This window comes from Podarcis erhardii (assembly GCF_964252035.2).
Source record: "Podarcis erhardii genome assembly, chromosome: 2".
Classification (NCBI taxonomy): Eukaryota; Metazoa; Chordata; class Lepidosauria; order Squamata; family Lacertidae; genus Podarcis; species Podarcis erhardii.
Window position 1 is genome coordinate 60,263,756 of NC_138498.1, and position 13,424 is coordinate 60,277,179.

The 13,424-nt window shown below is 42.1% G+C and overlaps 1 protein-coding gene across 1 annotated transcript in view; it reads left to right on the plus strand.

Moving 5' to 3' along the window:
* TGFBI (transforming growth factor beta induced) overlaps positions 1 to 13,424 on the plus strand; it is a 40,577-nt gene that overhangs the window by 15,989 nt on the left and 11,164 nt on the right. The window contains exons 3-11 of the mRNA XM_081850368.1: positions 1,482 to 1,546; positions 3,798 to 3,955; positions 5,845 to 6,009; positions 6,531 to 6,677; positions 6,827 to 6,968; positions 8,899 to 9,111; positions 10,128 to 10,265; positions 11,854 to 11,990; positions 12,577 to 12,713. Of these exons, the coding sequence (XP_081706494.1) occupies positions 1,482 to 1,546; positions 3,798 to 3,955; positions 5,845 to 6,009; positions 6,531 to 6,677; positions 6,827 to 6,968; positions 8,899 to 9,111; positions 10,128 to 10,265; positions 11,854 to 11,990; positions 12,577 to 12,713 (1,302 nt within the window). The remainder of the gene's footprint in view (positions 1 to 1,481; positions 1,547 to 3,797; positions 3,956 to 5,844; positions 6,010 to 6,530; positions 6,678 to 6,826; positions 6,969 to 8,898; positions 9,112 to 10,127; positions 10,266 to 11,853; positions 11,991 to 12,576; positions 12,714 to 13,424) is intronic.

Here is a 13,424-nt window from a genome sequence, read left to right on the forward strand (position 1 = left end):
CAGAGATATCCCTGCCATAAGGTTATCTCCCTCTTGGACTACTGAAATGCACTTATCTATGAGGATAAGACTGATACTATTACACTGGCTGTAGCAAATTTTCTCTTGGAGGGCTAAAGTTCCTCTGTTGGCCAGTAAGGCTACCCCTACAGCTTAATAACTGCTGATATATACCATCGCTGTACTGTTTATTTTGGGTCTATGGACTGCAATGAAGCCTATCTGTATGTGAATATAGATTGTCTCAGTTTCTGTGTTTATACACCCATGAAGGTGATGGATGGTTGGTGAAGGACCCTGTGTGAGAGGTAGGAAAGTGAAGATCTTCCAGGGTGGGAAACTGGGGGAAGAATGGGAAGCTCCCAGATGAGAGCTGGGAGGGTCCATCTCTTTCTGTGTGAGACAAGAATTAAAGTGATGACTCTGTACTTTCTTTTCTCTTTCTCTTTTTGTTTTTATTTAGATTTTTAAAATTGTATTGTATTATGAAAAGCCTTAATAAAATTTTATGGAGGGAAAGGGTTGTGTTTACCTGTTTTTATGGTGAGGAAGTGGTGTATGAATGGAAAATAGATGCATACCTCATAGGTCAGTGTTTCCCAACCTTGGGTCTCCAGCTGTTTTTGGACTACAACTCCCATCATTCCTTGCTAGCAAGACCAATGGTCAGGGATGATGGGAATTGTAGTCCAACAGCAGCTGGAGACCCAAGGTTGGGAAACACTGTCATAGGTTGTTGCTGTGATTGTGATGTCCCATTTTGGGTGTTGTCATGATGAGAATCGCAAGTAGAAAGGTAATTCCAGTTCAGGTAGGTGTGAGCATGATTACATCTCCAGCTGGGAAACTTGACTTGTATGAGCCATCCCTATAATTGCAGGCAAGCATTTGGACCACAATATAAAGTCTATATATGAACGGTAGTCAAATGCATAGAATGGGGGTACCTGTGCTACAATTGAAAAAGGCACAAAAGTCACAGTACTGCCTGATTAAACTCTGCTACTTAAGGTTGTGTGTCTGATTGCTGCCCCATGCTCCAAATAGCCTTCATGTGAACAACTAGCATGTCAGGGAGGATTACATCCCAGCCTTTTACTTCTAATTTTCTACACACACACACACACACACACACACACACACACACACTGCATCATTTAAGCATCATTTGTTATGATTTACTTTAAATTACAAACAACCACACCCATAAATCAGTAAAGAAACTATCAAAACAGAGCGAATGAAACACAGCATAAAAGGCTGAAAAACAGTCAACTTAAATGCTTCAGCAAATATTCATTGGCAGATTCATCACCTGATATGCTTGTGACAAACAGCTCACCATTCATGCAGATAATGTGATCTTCCATCTATAGTATGCTGTGGTATGGTCTTTTGGAGCTCTGTGCCATGCAACAAATTGAAATTGGCATGACAGCTAGCCATTGCTTTGACTATGCTCCATTTCTTTCTCGCTGCAGAATGATTACCTACGAATGTTGTCCAGGATATGAAGAAGTTCCAGGGGAAAAAGGCTGTCCAGCTGGTAAATCAGTTGAAGTACAAACTAATACCTTGTACAAATTTGGGATGATGTGGGAGCGTCAGTGCATACATTGATTCTGCCAGTGGGCCTCACAGGTAGCTTTCAGTGAGGAGGAGATGTCTTGCCCAGTATAGTTTCCAGACATTATGATGGGAGTAGCAGCAGGTCATTTAATCCCCAGGCTGCTTTACTCATTACATTTTGGGAGTACAGAACACAACCAGTAACCAACAAGGCAAATCCAGTGTTAGTCATATGCAGACGAGACCCATTGAATCAATGCACTTAAGTTACTTAGCACTGTTGATATAAATGAGTCAAGTAATATTGGATATCACTCTAGATGTAGTTCACTGATTAATGAATATGTGGTGAGCTACTACTCTTCCGGGCCCAAATTATATCTGGCCAACATCTTAAAATGAGCATGGTGCAGGCGACTTCCTGATATTCAACCCAAACCTTCCTTTTCCCCATCATTCCTGTCACCATTGGGGTTGCTGTTGATGTCTGCATGCAACCTATTCCCTCCATAGGCAAGCAGTCTTGGCAATTCTGCTCATATTTCTTTCCCTCCCCCCTAGAGTTCCCAGATCCATTATTCCCCATTTATTAGTGACTATTACTCATGATGGCTATCTGGAATGTAGGGTGGCATGATGACTACCTGAAATCAAGGGCAGCATGCCTCTGAACCTGAGTTACTTGGGGAAAGCAAGCGGGGTGGGGTGTTGCATTCTGCCCCTGCTTGTGGGCTTGCAAGAAGCAGCTGGTTGACCACTATTATTTTTTTTTGAAAAATTATATACCTCCCTTCATTTACAACATAAAACATAATGCACAATATATGCCAGTATATAATATCCATACAATACAAAACAGCCAAATAAATACATTTCATAATAAGAAGCAATATCATGGTACCTAATATAGAACAGGCATCATGGATACATATTAAGCAGCAATATCAAATTTGACACAGTATCTTACTTACTTACTTCACTGAACCTTTATACAAGTATAGGCCATCATAAAACATCCATATATAAAAAATTAAAATATATACAAATAAACAGCCATTTGAAATATGTAGTAGCTAGGATTTTCATGCTCTGCATCTTCCTTCCCATCCCGAAACACCCTCAGGGTGGGTAGAGTCCAGTTTGTCTGCCTCTGCAGCAGTAGCTGCTAATAAACAATGTCCCATGCACCAAATTAGCATTAAAAGTTAAGCAATCTTAGAGGGTAGCCTCAGTTATAAGGAGCAGGGAGTATGAGGTTTGAACTTCACCTCCCTTTTCTTTTCTTGATAACCTGGCTGCGAGTAAGTCTGTCATTGCTGCTAATATGTTTCCTTGACACTGCCCACAGAGAGCCCAGCTTTATCCTTTATTAGGAATAAAATGCTGGACCAGGTGGAGCCGTGGTTTGATGCAGCAAGGCAGTTGCTAAGTTCACTGTATTCTGCACAAACATATCTATTGTTGCCTCCTCCAGCTCCCATGCCTTCTGTCATGTCTGGAACATGCTGCACATTACTTTCTAGTACAGTGGTACCTCTGGATGTGAACGGGATCCGTTCCGGAGCCCCGTTTGCATCCTGAAGCAAACACAACCTGCGTCTGCGGGTCACGATTCGCTGCTTCTGCGCATGCGCATGACATCAATTTGAGTGTTTGCTCATGCGTGAGCCGTGAAACCCGGAAGTAATGCATTCTGTTACTTCCGGGTCGCCGAGGAGCGTAACCTGAAAACGCTCAACCTGAAGCATATTTAACCTGAGGTATGACTACATGTAACAGGACAGCCCTTTTTTCTTTTTTGCCAAGGAGGGTGTGACTTGCAGCGGAAAAACAGCAGGAGAGGATAAGGGTGCTTAACCCTTTATCCACACACAGACTGCCGGCAGCAAATTGTCCCTCCTAGTGACTTCCCTGCCACCAAATTGTTTCAAACATGCATTTTCTAAGGCAGATGCGAACATGCCCTTGAAAACGCATTGGTTACAAAGGGTGCTTAGGAGAGCAATTTCACATAGGAAGATAGTGGGTGGAGAAAGGGTGAAGTTCGCTTTCCCCCTGCTATTTCTCTAATCGCAAAGCAGCTTTTTCAGTTTTAAAAAATGGGTCATTGGGCAATTCTTACAAGCATTTCCATGTAATATGCATTTTTATGGTGAAGTAGTAAATGTTATGATTATGCTATTGCCTTGTCAAAGTGAAATGTCATCTGTATTATTATTTTTAAACAGCTTTGCCTCTTTCCAACCTGTACGAAACACTTGGAACTGTTGGGGCCTCAACCACACAGCTCTACTCTGCCAGCTCTAACTTGAGTGCTGAAATCACAGGCCCTGGAAGCTACACAATCTTTGCCCCGACCAATGAAGCCTGGGCATCCTTGCCTGCCGTAAGAATAAGTGTCACTTCAGTTTCTAAAACTTGAATGTGTTGAGGAAATCGTGAAAAATAGAGGTGGTCTATCCACAAAGTGGGTAGGACACAGTAAGAAGATTGGAATCATTATTTTAAATGAAGGAATCAGAATATTCAGACACCATGATTAAATATCATTATATGTATATTCACATTTAAACATTGTTATATATATTATTTCCTTGTTACCCTTTCTAATATGTTGTTTTGTTGTTCCGTAAACCACCGTGATATTTCTTTGAAATGAAAGGCAATATACAAATTATTTAAATAAAGGAACTATTGGGATCACACTTCCAGAGCTCAGGTCCTGCTTGATGGCTTCTCATAGGCATCCGGTTGGACACTGTGAAAGCAGGATGCTGCTCCACATGGGCCTTTGGCCAAATCCAGTGGGGCTCCTAGTTGCATGTCAAGACCCCGAGGCCTCCCCCTTATGTTGAATAAGAACACCTGGACACAGTATTTTGGGTTAATGGGCAGATAAAGGCCACAACTTTATTGCTTACAGAATGTGAGTGGTATTGGCTTAGACACTGGAATTGAACCGACTATATCTGACTCCTGCCCACCATGCAGGTAATCCAGTAAGGGTCAACCACCAATAAGGGGAGTCCTGTTGATGTACATCAACTAAGAACTCCCCCAGGGTCCCCAATGGGGTCATGGCATGGCCCTAGCCCCTACACGGGCTTTAGACAAGATCCACACCCCTGGATCCCTTTAACGGAACACCCTTAAAAATGGAGGGGCAGGTGATGGCCACACCTCCCCGCCCCCAAACCAGGTTTTACCAATGCCTAACCGCCAAACCTTACAAAAGTTGTGATGATTGCTATGAGGTAAGTGAAAACAGGAAGATCCCTGGCCGTACGGCTGCTTAAATTAGCCAAGTCACACCCACCCACCCACCCACCCCGCCAGCTGGCTAGGGCTGGGACGTGGCTAGAGACTCCCCAATGACCCGGGAGCTTGGCTCTGCCCCCGCTGTGTGCAGGAGGGCCTGCCCGCAACACTGCCCCACCAGTGGAGCAGCTTTCTAATCTTAGTTGCTCAAGCTCCCATTCTGTGTTCTTTAACCCTTACAACTTCCAAGAGCACTCCTGCTTATCTTTTATCCTGTTTCTTTTCCTGTGCCTCCCATAGCTATTCATAAGAGGGATGATTAGATTAAATTACTTCTCTTAAAGCAGAAAATACAAAAGGCTGCCAGTAGCTGAAAGCAGGATCTAGAACAACCTTTCTCAAACTTGGGTCCCCAGATGTTGCTGGAATACAGCTCCTATCATCCCTAGCTAGCAGGACCCGAGTGGTCAAGGATGTTGAGAGTTGTAGTTAACAGCATTTGGGGACCCAAGGTTGAGAAAAGACATTGTATCATTTTATTCACAGTGGGCTCAGTTCATTGGATGGGAGCTGGGTAGTGCAAGTAACACAATTGCTAGCTTGAGGATGCATTCTCCTTTCAGCTTGGGAGCTGTACACAAGAAGTTGCAGTCAAGGAATCTTCCCAGCAATTGTATATTGTTCCACTGACAGAGGAACAGGGCTACAGCTGTTAGCCCTCACTATAGGGGGGGGGGCAGTTGCAGTCCAAGCATATTTCCTTCCTGCTTGTGAGGTAGAAGCAGGTAGAAATAGTCAGGTACTATTAGTCAAGCATTGACATCTATGGCTTTGAGAGAATAAGCTCAGTCATAGAATCATAGAATTGGAAGGGACCCTGAGGATCATCTAGTCCAACCCCCTGCAATGTAGGAATACGCAGATGTCCCATACAGGGATCGAACCTGCAACCTTGGCATTATCAGCACCACACTCAAACCAACTGATGAGTATTTGGTCTCATTTGCTTTTTCTCAGGAAATGTTGGATTCTTTGGTGAGCAATGTTAACATTGAGCTGTTAAATGCTCTTCGCTACCATATGGTGAATAAAAAAGTTCTTACGGATGATCTGAAACATGGAACAACTCTCCCTTCAATGTACCAGAATATTGATGTACAGATCCATCATTATCCAAATGGAGTGAGTATTTGGTAAAACTGCAAGGAAAACTGAAACTACAAGGGCAATTGATATGTACCAAATATTCTTTAAAGAGCTCAGGATATTATTTTGCTTCTATTTTAGATGGCCAACTTAATTGTTCTGCCAGATGTATTAATATGAACCGGCTTTTCCCAATATAAGGGGTGGGTGATGTAACCAAAGGCTTGGGGCCATCCACCATTATGGCCTCATGTCCGGGAAATCAGTTGACACTTTTAAAAATACGAATAAATGAGTAACTTATTTATTGACTTAATAAAAGGATGAAACTGACTTTCAAACCACTAGGATCCTTCAAGGTGGCTCTCACAGATGCATACAGACAACCTTTAGAATTCTCCCTGTCCCTCTTAAGTACACATAGACTTAATGATAGAGAAAATGATACGTGGAATTCTTTAAACCAGCTATTGACATATTATTCCACTGGCATAATATAATATGTTAATCATATACTAGCTTTAGTTTTTTATTTGTCTGGTCCCTGTGTTCCCCAGATCGTGACAGTGAACTGTGCTAGGTTGTTGGAGGCTGACCATCACGCCACCAACGGAGTGGTCCACCTGATAGACAAAGTCATTTCCACAACAACAAACAGCATCCTTCAAATTGTTGAGCTTGAAGATACTCTTGAAACCCTAAGAGTAAGTCTATTTCAAATATATATCCCAATATATCCTTTGATGCCCATTTAGGGCGAAATCACTTCCTTGAAAACCTATTAACTTGTATCCCTGCTGGATTCCTTCCTTTCTAACATGCCTAATTCCGTTTCTTTTGTATTTATTCAAAGACTGCTGTGGCAGCTGCTGGTCTCGACAGTCTTTTGGAAAGTGAAGGCCAGTTTACATTGCTGGCTCCAACCAATGAAGCTTTTAAGAAGATCCCACCAGAAACCCTAACCAGGATCCTAGGAGACCCAGAAGCTCTGAAAGGTAAACAGCTGTGAAAATGTCTATTGTACATAGATATAATTTGTAAACCACTTTGACTTTTTTTCTACAGTCAAGTGGTAAACAGTGGACCCTCTGGATACAAACTTAATTCGTTATGGGGATCAGTACGTACCCCCAAAAGTCCACATCTAGAGGTGCTGCTTCTGTGCACGTGAGCGGTGCTATAGAGCGCTTCTGCACATGTGTGCGCGGCGAAACCCGGAAGTATACTGGATAAAACCCGGAAGGGTCCACTGGATAAATTTTATAAAAATAATTTTTTAGAAAAATCCTGAGTAGATGGGCACTGGAGGTAGGGGAACGTCTTAGACTATGTGTTTTGCCAGAAGTCTCCAGCTAGTATATGTGGTCTAATGTTAGTAATGAATCCGGGTCACATTTATTTCTGGAACTTTGCTATACTTTTTCTTGGTGTGTAATTCACTGATGATTTTATAACTTTGCCATATCTTGAAAGGCAAGGTTAAATGTTAATTTTTCAGGGGTAAGGGGTGGGGAGAAACTTATATTTCTGTAATGGTTCAAAGTGACATACCGCTGACCTCAAATCTTTTCTCTCTCTGATTTCCCTCCTTAAAGTTAGTAGCAGATGGACATTGTGGTGACCTCGACAGCTGCATTGCTGCTGCTTACTGGGAAAGGAGGAGGGGAGGGACAAGGTGCTGAAGTCCAACTGGTGCATGTGTACCAGCAGGAGCACCAGATAGGCTCTGCTGATGTGCTTACACTGTGCCAACCTCCCCACCATCTCCCCCTCTCCTTCCCAGTAAGCACCAGCGACTCAGCTGTCAGGAGCTCAAGTGAGCACCACCACTCGGCTTTTTAGGACAGCTGACAGAAAGGTCCTCTAAAGAAAGGCGGGTTTCAATCCCCATAGGCCAGTGCTCTGTTTTCATGACCCGCTGTGATGGTGGTGGCCTTTCTCTGCTTATTCTCCACCCTCTGGTTTTAAGGCAGGAATGTAGAGAGAAGGCTATGGAAAAAAGAAGCTGTATTTGTACTGAGTCAGAAGGCAGACAGGGAGCTCAGATGAATGGAGAACCAGATAAGGAATAACAAGCTCATCAGCACTTTCCATGGGGAACTAGATGAGCAATAGCAAGTTGGTCAGCACTTTGAGTGATGTGCTAGATGAGCATTAGCCTGGTTCTATGTAGCAATAGCAAGCTGGTTTTAAAAACACCAAACCAAGCTCAAGGCTACCCACTCGCCTCCTAAGCAGGACATTAAAGCACAAATAAACCAGGTCTTTGTTCCTTGAAATGGAGAACAATGCTCAACACTGGCACGTCTTGATCAACTGTGGTGGGGGAAAGAAAATTTTGGAAATTTATTTATTAAATCACGCTAGCCGCCCCATAACAATGCTCTGGGCATCTCACACAATGAAATCAAACAGTTTTAAGTTCAGCATAAAGCAGCAAAAGTCACAATGAACTAATTTTGAAAAACCATTACACAATTTAAAAATCAAAACCATACCTCCATTAAAAAGTGTGCATCTGCTTTTGCAGATGAGTGTCCCAAACTCATTTCTTGGCAAAGTGGAAATGTTTTTGGAAACCATCAAGGAAACTTTGTACATATCTCAAGAGTACAGATTCTCTGGCTAATTTAGGACATTACAATGATGCTAATTGGCTTCAAAGCTGTACTATTTACTTCCCTTGTCTCCAGCTTCTTGCAATTAGTGTGCATATGTACATACAACATGCATTTTGTTCTTTTGTGGGGGGCATGATCAGATTAAACGTGATACCTTGTTGTTTGGTTTAATTTTCATTCCATAGCCTATGACACACTGGTAGCAATTTTCAAGCCACTATATTTTAAAATTTAAAAATTTTAAAATTTTTAAAGAGATTTCCCCTCTTTTCAAATCTGCTTGGTATATTTTGTTTCCACGTAGACCTGCTGAGCAACCACATATTGAAAACAGCTATGTGTGCAGAAGCCATTATTGCTGGTTTATCAATGGAAACCCTGCAGGGGAACATGCTGGACGTAGGCTGCAATGGCGACGAACTGACTCTTAATGGAAGGCCCATCATTGCTAACAAAGATGTCATTGCGACCAATGGCGTGATACACTTTGTCAACGAATTACTCATCCCAGACTCTGGTAAACCTTTTTCTCATTATGATTTTGTCTCAGACAAGATGTGCTTGGTGAGCTTGCCAGTGTGAACAGTGCAGCTTAACTGCCAGGGCTGTTGTTTGGGGATGACCCCCAGGGCCTCAGTTCCAGGTCCTTTGTGTTCAGTGTTGGACATCCTGCCCATTTTTGTAGGTTTTTTATTTCCTTATAGCATGGCTGAGCACACTGCAGAGCAAAGTGCAGATGAGACACCAGCCAACTTGCCCAGAAGCATCTCTTCATATAAATTATACCCATTTTAAGTACCTTTTAATTATACCTTTTAAGCAACACCCCTGCTCATTGCCATCAGTTGTATTCTTTTATTCGAATATATGGAGAATGCACTACAACAACCTGACCCAGTTGTGACTGGCCTAATTCCATGTCAGTTCAGCTGATGTTCCATCTGAGTCACTTGTCTTCCACAGTGTAGCTTTCCCACTTCTAAAATGAGGTTATATATGAATGTATTTCACAGAAAGAAAAATATTAAAAATAAACTTAATGTCAACAAAATTAAGAATCGAAATGCCAAATATTTCTTGGTTTGTTTTTTTGATAGAGGAAGCACAGCATGAGCATTGAAATGGAGATGTAAAATGAACCATAAAGTATCATTTTTTAAAACACACATAATGAATCTGGCATAGAATACACATATTTTTGTTGCATATTTTAATTTAATTTAAAGCTCTGGTCCATGGGTAGGCAAACTAAGGCCCGGGGGCTGGATCTGGCCCAATCAGCGTGTTTTTACATGAGTAGAATGTGTCCTTTTATTTAAAATGCATCTCTGGGTTATTTTTGGGGCATAGGAATTCTTTCATTTTTTTCTTCAAAATATAGTCTGGTCCCCCACAAGGTCTGAGGAACAGTGGACCGGCCCCCTGCTGAAAAAGTTTGTTGACCCCTGCTCTGTTCCTTCATCAGTTACCCCTTCTGTGTAATAATTAATAATGTTGAGACTCATGTTAACATCTTTTCTTTTTAAATTGCAGCTAAAACTTTATTGGAGCTCGGTCAAGATTCCGACGTTTCAAAGGCTATGGACCTTTTTAGACGAGCTGGCCTCAGTTCGCATCTCACGGGAAATGAGCGGCTGACAGTTCTTGCCCCCATCAATTCTTTCTTCACAGGTAAGCTCTGGCACTCATCTGCACTCTAATCTGCTTAGTGGCAGAACCAGAAGCGTCAGTCAACTCAGGACAGAATCCATACTCTGGTGGGCACTGCTGGTTGTGTGTGACAGCCATGACTGAAAACGAGGAGAGATTATAATCCCCTCTGCATGCATGAGCTGTCCCTAAAGCTTCATTTTATTGTTGAAAGTCAATTTGAGCTTGTAAGGTTGCAAGTTAAGGTCACATCTCTTTCCTTTTTTGGGGGTGTTATTCTGGTTCTAATGCATGACTGTAAAAGCGAATGTAAAATGCAGTCGCTTTAATGCATGCAGGATATGCCCATCAAACACGGGACCAGCCAGCCCAGGTTACAGTGTGATACTGGCACTGTAAAGGCATGCTGCTTCTCCAAAGATCATCTTCATTTGCGCTGACTAGTTTCTGGGGAACTCACAATTCTGCCTGATCGAAAGAATCCACATTCATCTGAATGTATTCATATCAGTGGAATAATTCACATTGTTTCTACAGGGTCACCTATTAATTCATGTACAGTATAGGGGTAGCTGGTGTTGATTGAATGAACTTTACAGTGTGTGTGAAACCACTCTGAAATGATAGATATGGGGGTGGGTGGGAATCCTGCCTTTTGTCTTGTCAACATAACACCCAGTTCTTGTCACAGGAGCTCATTGTGTGTTTTGGCTTTGGGGAATGAAAGGGCGGTGTTCAGCAGAGGTGGGGAAACCAAGGCTCTCCCAATTTCATTGGACTACATTTCCTGTCATCTTTGACCATTTGTTATGCTTTCTGGGGCTGATGGGAGTCCAGCAATGTATGGAAGGACACAGGTTCCTCACTACAGATTTACACAGTGGTACCAGTTGCTCTGACAGTAACTCTCTACTTAGATGTTACCTTTAGATCCTGCTTTTCCTTTCAAGAACTCTGAGGCTGTCATGTGGACCTCAGGCTATCTCTCGCCCAAGGTGATTAAAAAAATGAGCTTGATCAACATTTGCTAGAACTTTATGACAAAGTGGTGCAAAAGTTTATGCTTCAATAACATTAAGTCTTTGAAGTGCCACAGAATTTTGTGTTGCTTTTGTTACAAAAGCTAAATGGCTATTTCTTTGGAATTGAAATACATTGGCACTAACATGGAGGGAGAAAGAGGCAATGGAGTATCCTTTGTCCTCACACTGTGGAACCATGAGCTACAAAGGAAACTGTGCATGCTGCACTGAAATATTGAAAGTGTTGACTCGAGCGGAATTTTCTCTTTTATAATAATAATCACTTTTATTATTTTTAGTTTCAGGAACTATCAAAGTGATGCACAAGGATGACACTGGTGTGAATCACAATTGTTCCCTCAGCAAGTTTTCTGTGTAGCCACATGGGTTGTAGATGCAAATTTTGTTTTTGCAGACACTGACTACATTTTAAAAGAAAGCAATTGCCAGCCCTTTTTTGCGGTGGGGGAGGGGTCGCGCAGGGGACTGACTTTGAAACTTGCATTTTGCAACAAAATTCTACACAACAGCATGCTTTAGATGCCTTGTTATAAAACTATGACTCTTGGCTTTCTTTTGTTCTGCAGATCAGACTCCTACACCAGGCAGGAACATGCTCCGGGATCACATTATTAAAGAGCAGCTTTCCTCTAAATACCTTTTCCATGGACAGAAACTAGAAACTCTGAGTGGCAAGCAACTGAGAGTATTTGTGTACCGCAACGTATGTTTGCCGTTTAATTACTCCTCCCAATTTGAGTTTTTACTTTTAAAACAGGGTTTGTTGCTCTGGGCTCCTTTGGGAGGAAGGGTAGGGAAATAGTAGTAGTAGTAGTAGTAGTAGTAGTAGTAGTAACAATCAGTTCAAATAAAATCCTTTCTCCAGGTACTCATACATAGCAGTTTAAATGGGGTTATTTCATTTCTGTCCTCACAGCGATCCTGTGTTTGACCTAAGATTATTCAGTGGGTTTCACAGTAGAACAAGGCCTGGTGATTCTGTATAGATGAACAAACTGGTTCCTTCCTTTTCTGCACTGGAAAGTTCTTTTCACACAACACTGAACTGATTCCACTGTAGTGTTACACTGAGCTGATTTGTGTGAATGCTCTGCCTTTTAAACCACTTGATCAGCAGGCAGTCGAGAGACTGTTACCCTTGTGGGAATGTCCGATTTACTAGTCAGTTGGTGTTCAAGTACTTCTAGGCCTCATGCCATAGACCAAGATGTGCAGGGTCTCTAGTGTGGAAACTTAAATCATTTTAAACTTCTGCAATGATTTTAATTAAAACCCAATCCATCCTGTAGACTCTCTGCATCGAAAATGCCTGCATTGCTGCCCACGACAAAAGAGGAAGATTTGGAACCTTGTTCAGTATGGAAAAGTTGGTGACTCCCCCTCTTGGCACCGTTATGGATGTGCTCAAAGCGGATGATCGTTTCAGGTGACATTTTTAGTTTGTATTGTTAGCTTGAGAACAGTGACGTGGGAGAAGTGGTTTTGCTTTAGTGAGAACTTGAGGCTGATTATTTCTGCATATTTAATCACATTTTGAATTTTAAAATCAATTATCTGATTTAAACCTTTTTTATATAAAAAAAGTACGGAAGACAGACATAGGAAACTGTCCTATACAGATTCAGACCATTAGTCCATCTAGGTCAATGTTGTATATACACTGTGTATTGTATTGTATTGTATTGTATTGTATTGTATTGTATTGTATTGTATTGTATTGTATTGTATTGTATTGTGTATACACTGGCTGGCAGAAGATCTCTGGTTTTTCAGACAGGAGTCTTTCCTGGACCTGCCTAGAGATGTTGGGGATTGATGCATGCAAAGCAGGTGCTATGCCACTGAGATACAGTGGTGCCTCGCAAGACGAAATTAATCCGTTCCGTGAGGCTCTTCGTATAGCGGTTTTTTCGTCTTGCGAAGCAAGCCCATTGACAGCTTAGCGGATTAGCGCTATTAGCGGTTTAGCAGCTTTTAGCGGATCCACTGATAAGCGGCTTATCAGCGGATCAGCTGATAAGCGGCTTAGGGCTTAGGAAAAGGGGGGGGGAGGAAAAAACCCCCGCAGGAACTCACAAGACATTTTCATCTTGCGAAGCAAGCCCAGAGGGAAATTCGTTTTGCGAAGCGCCTCCAA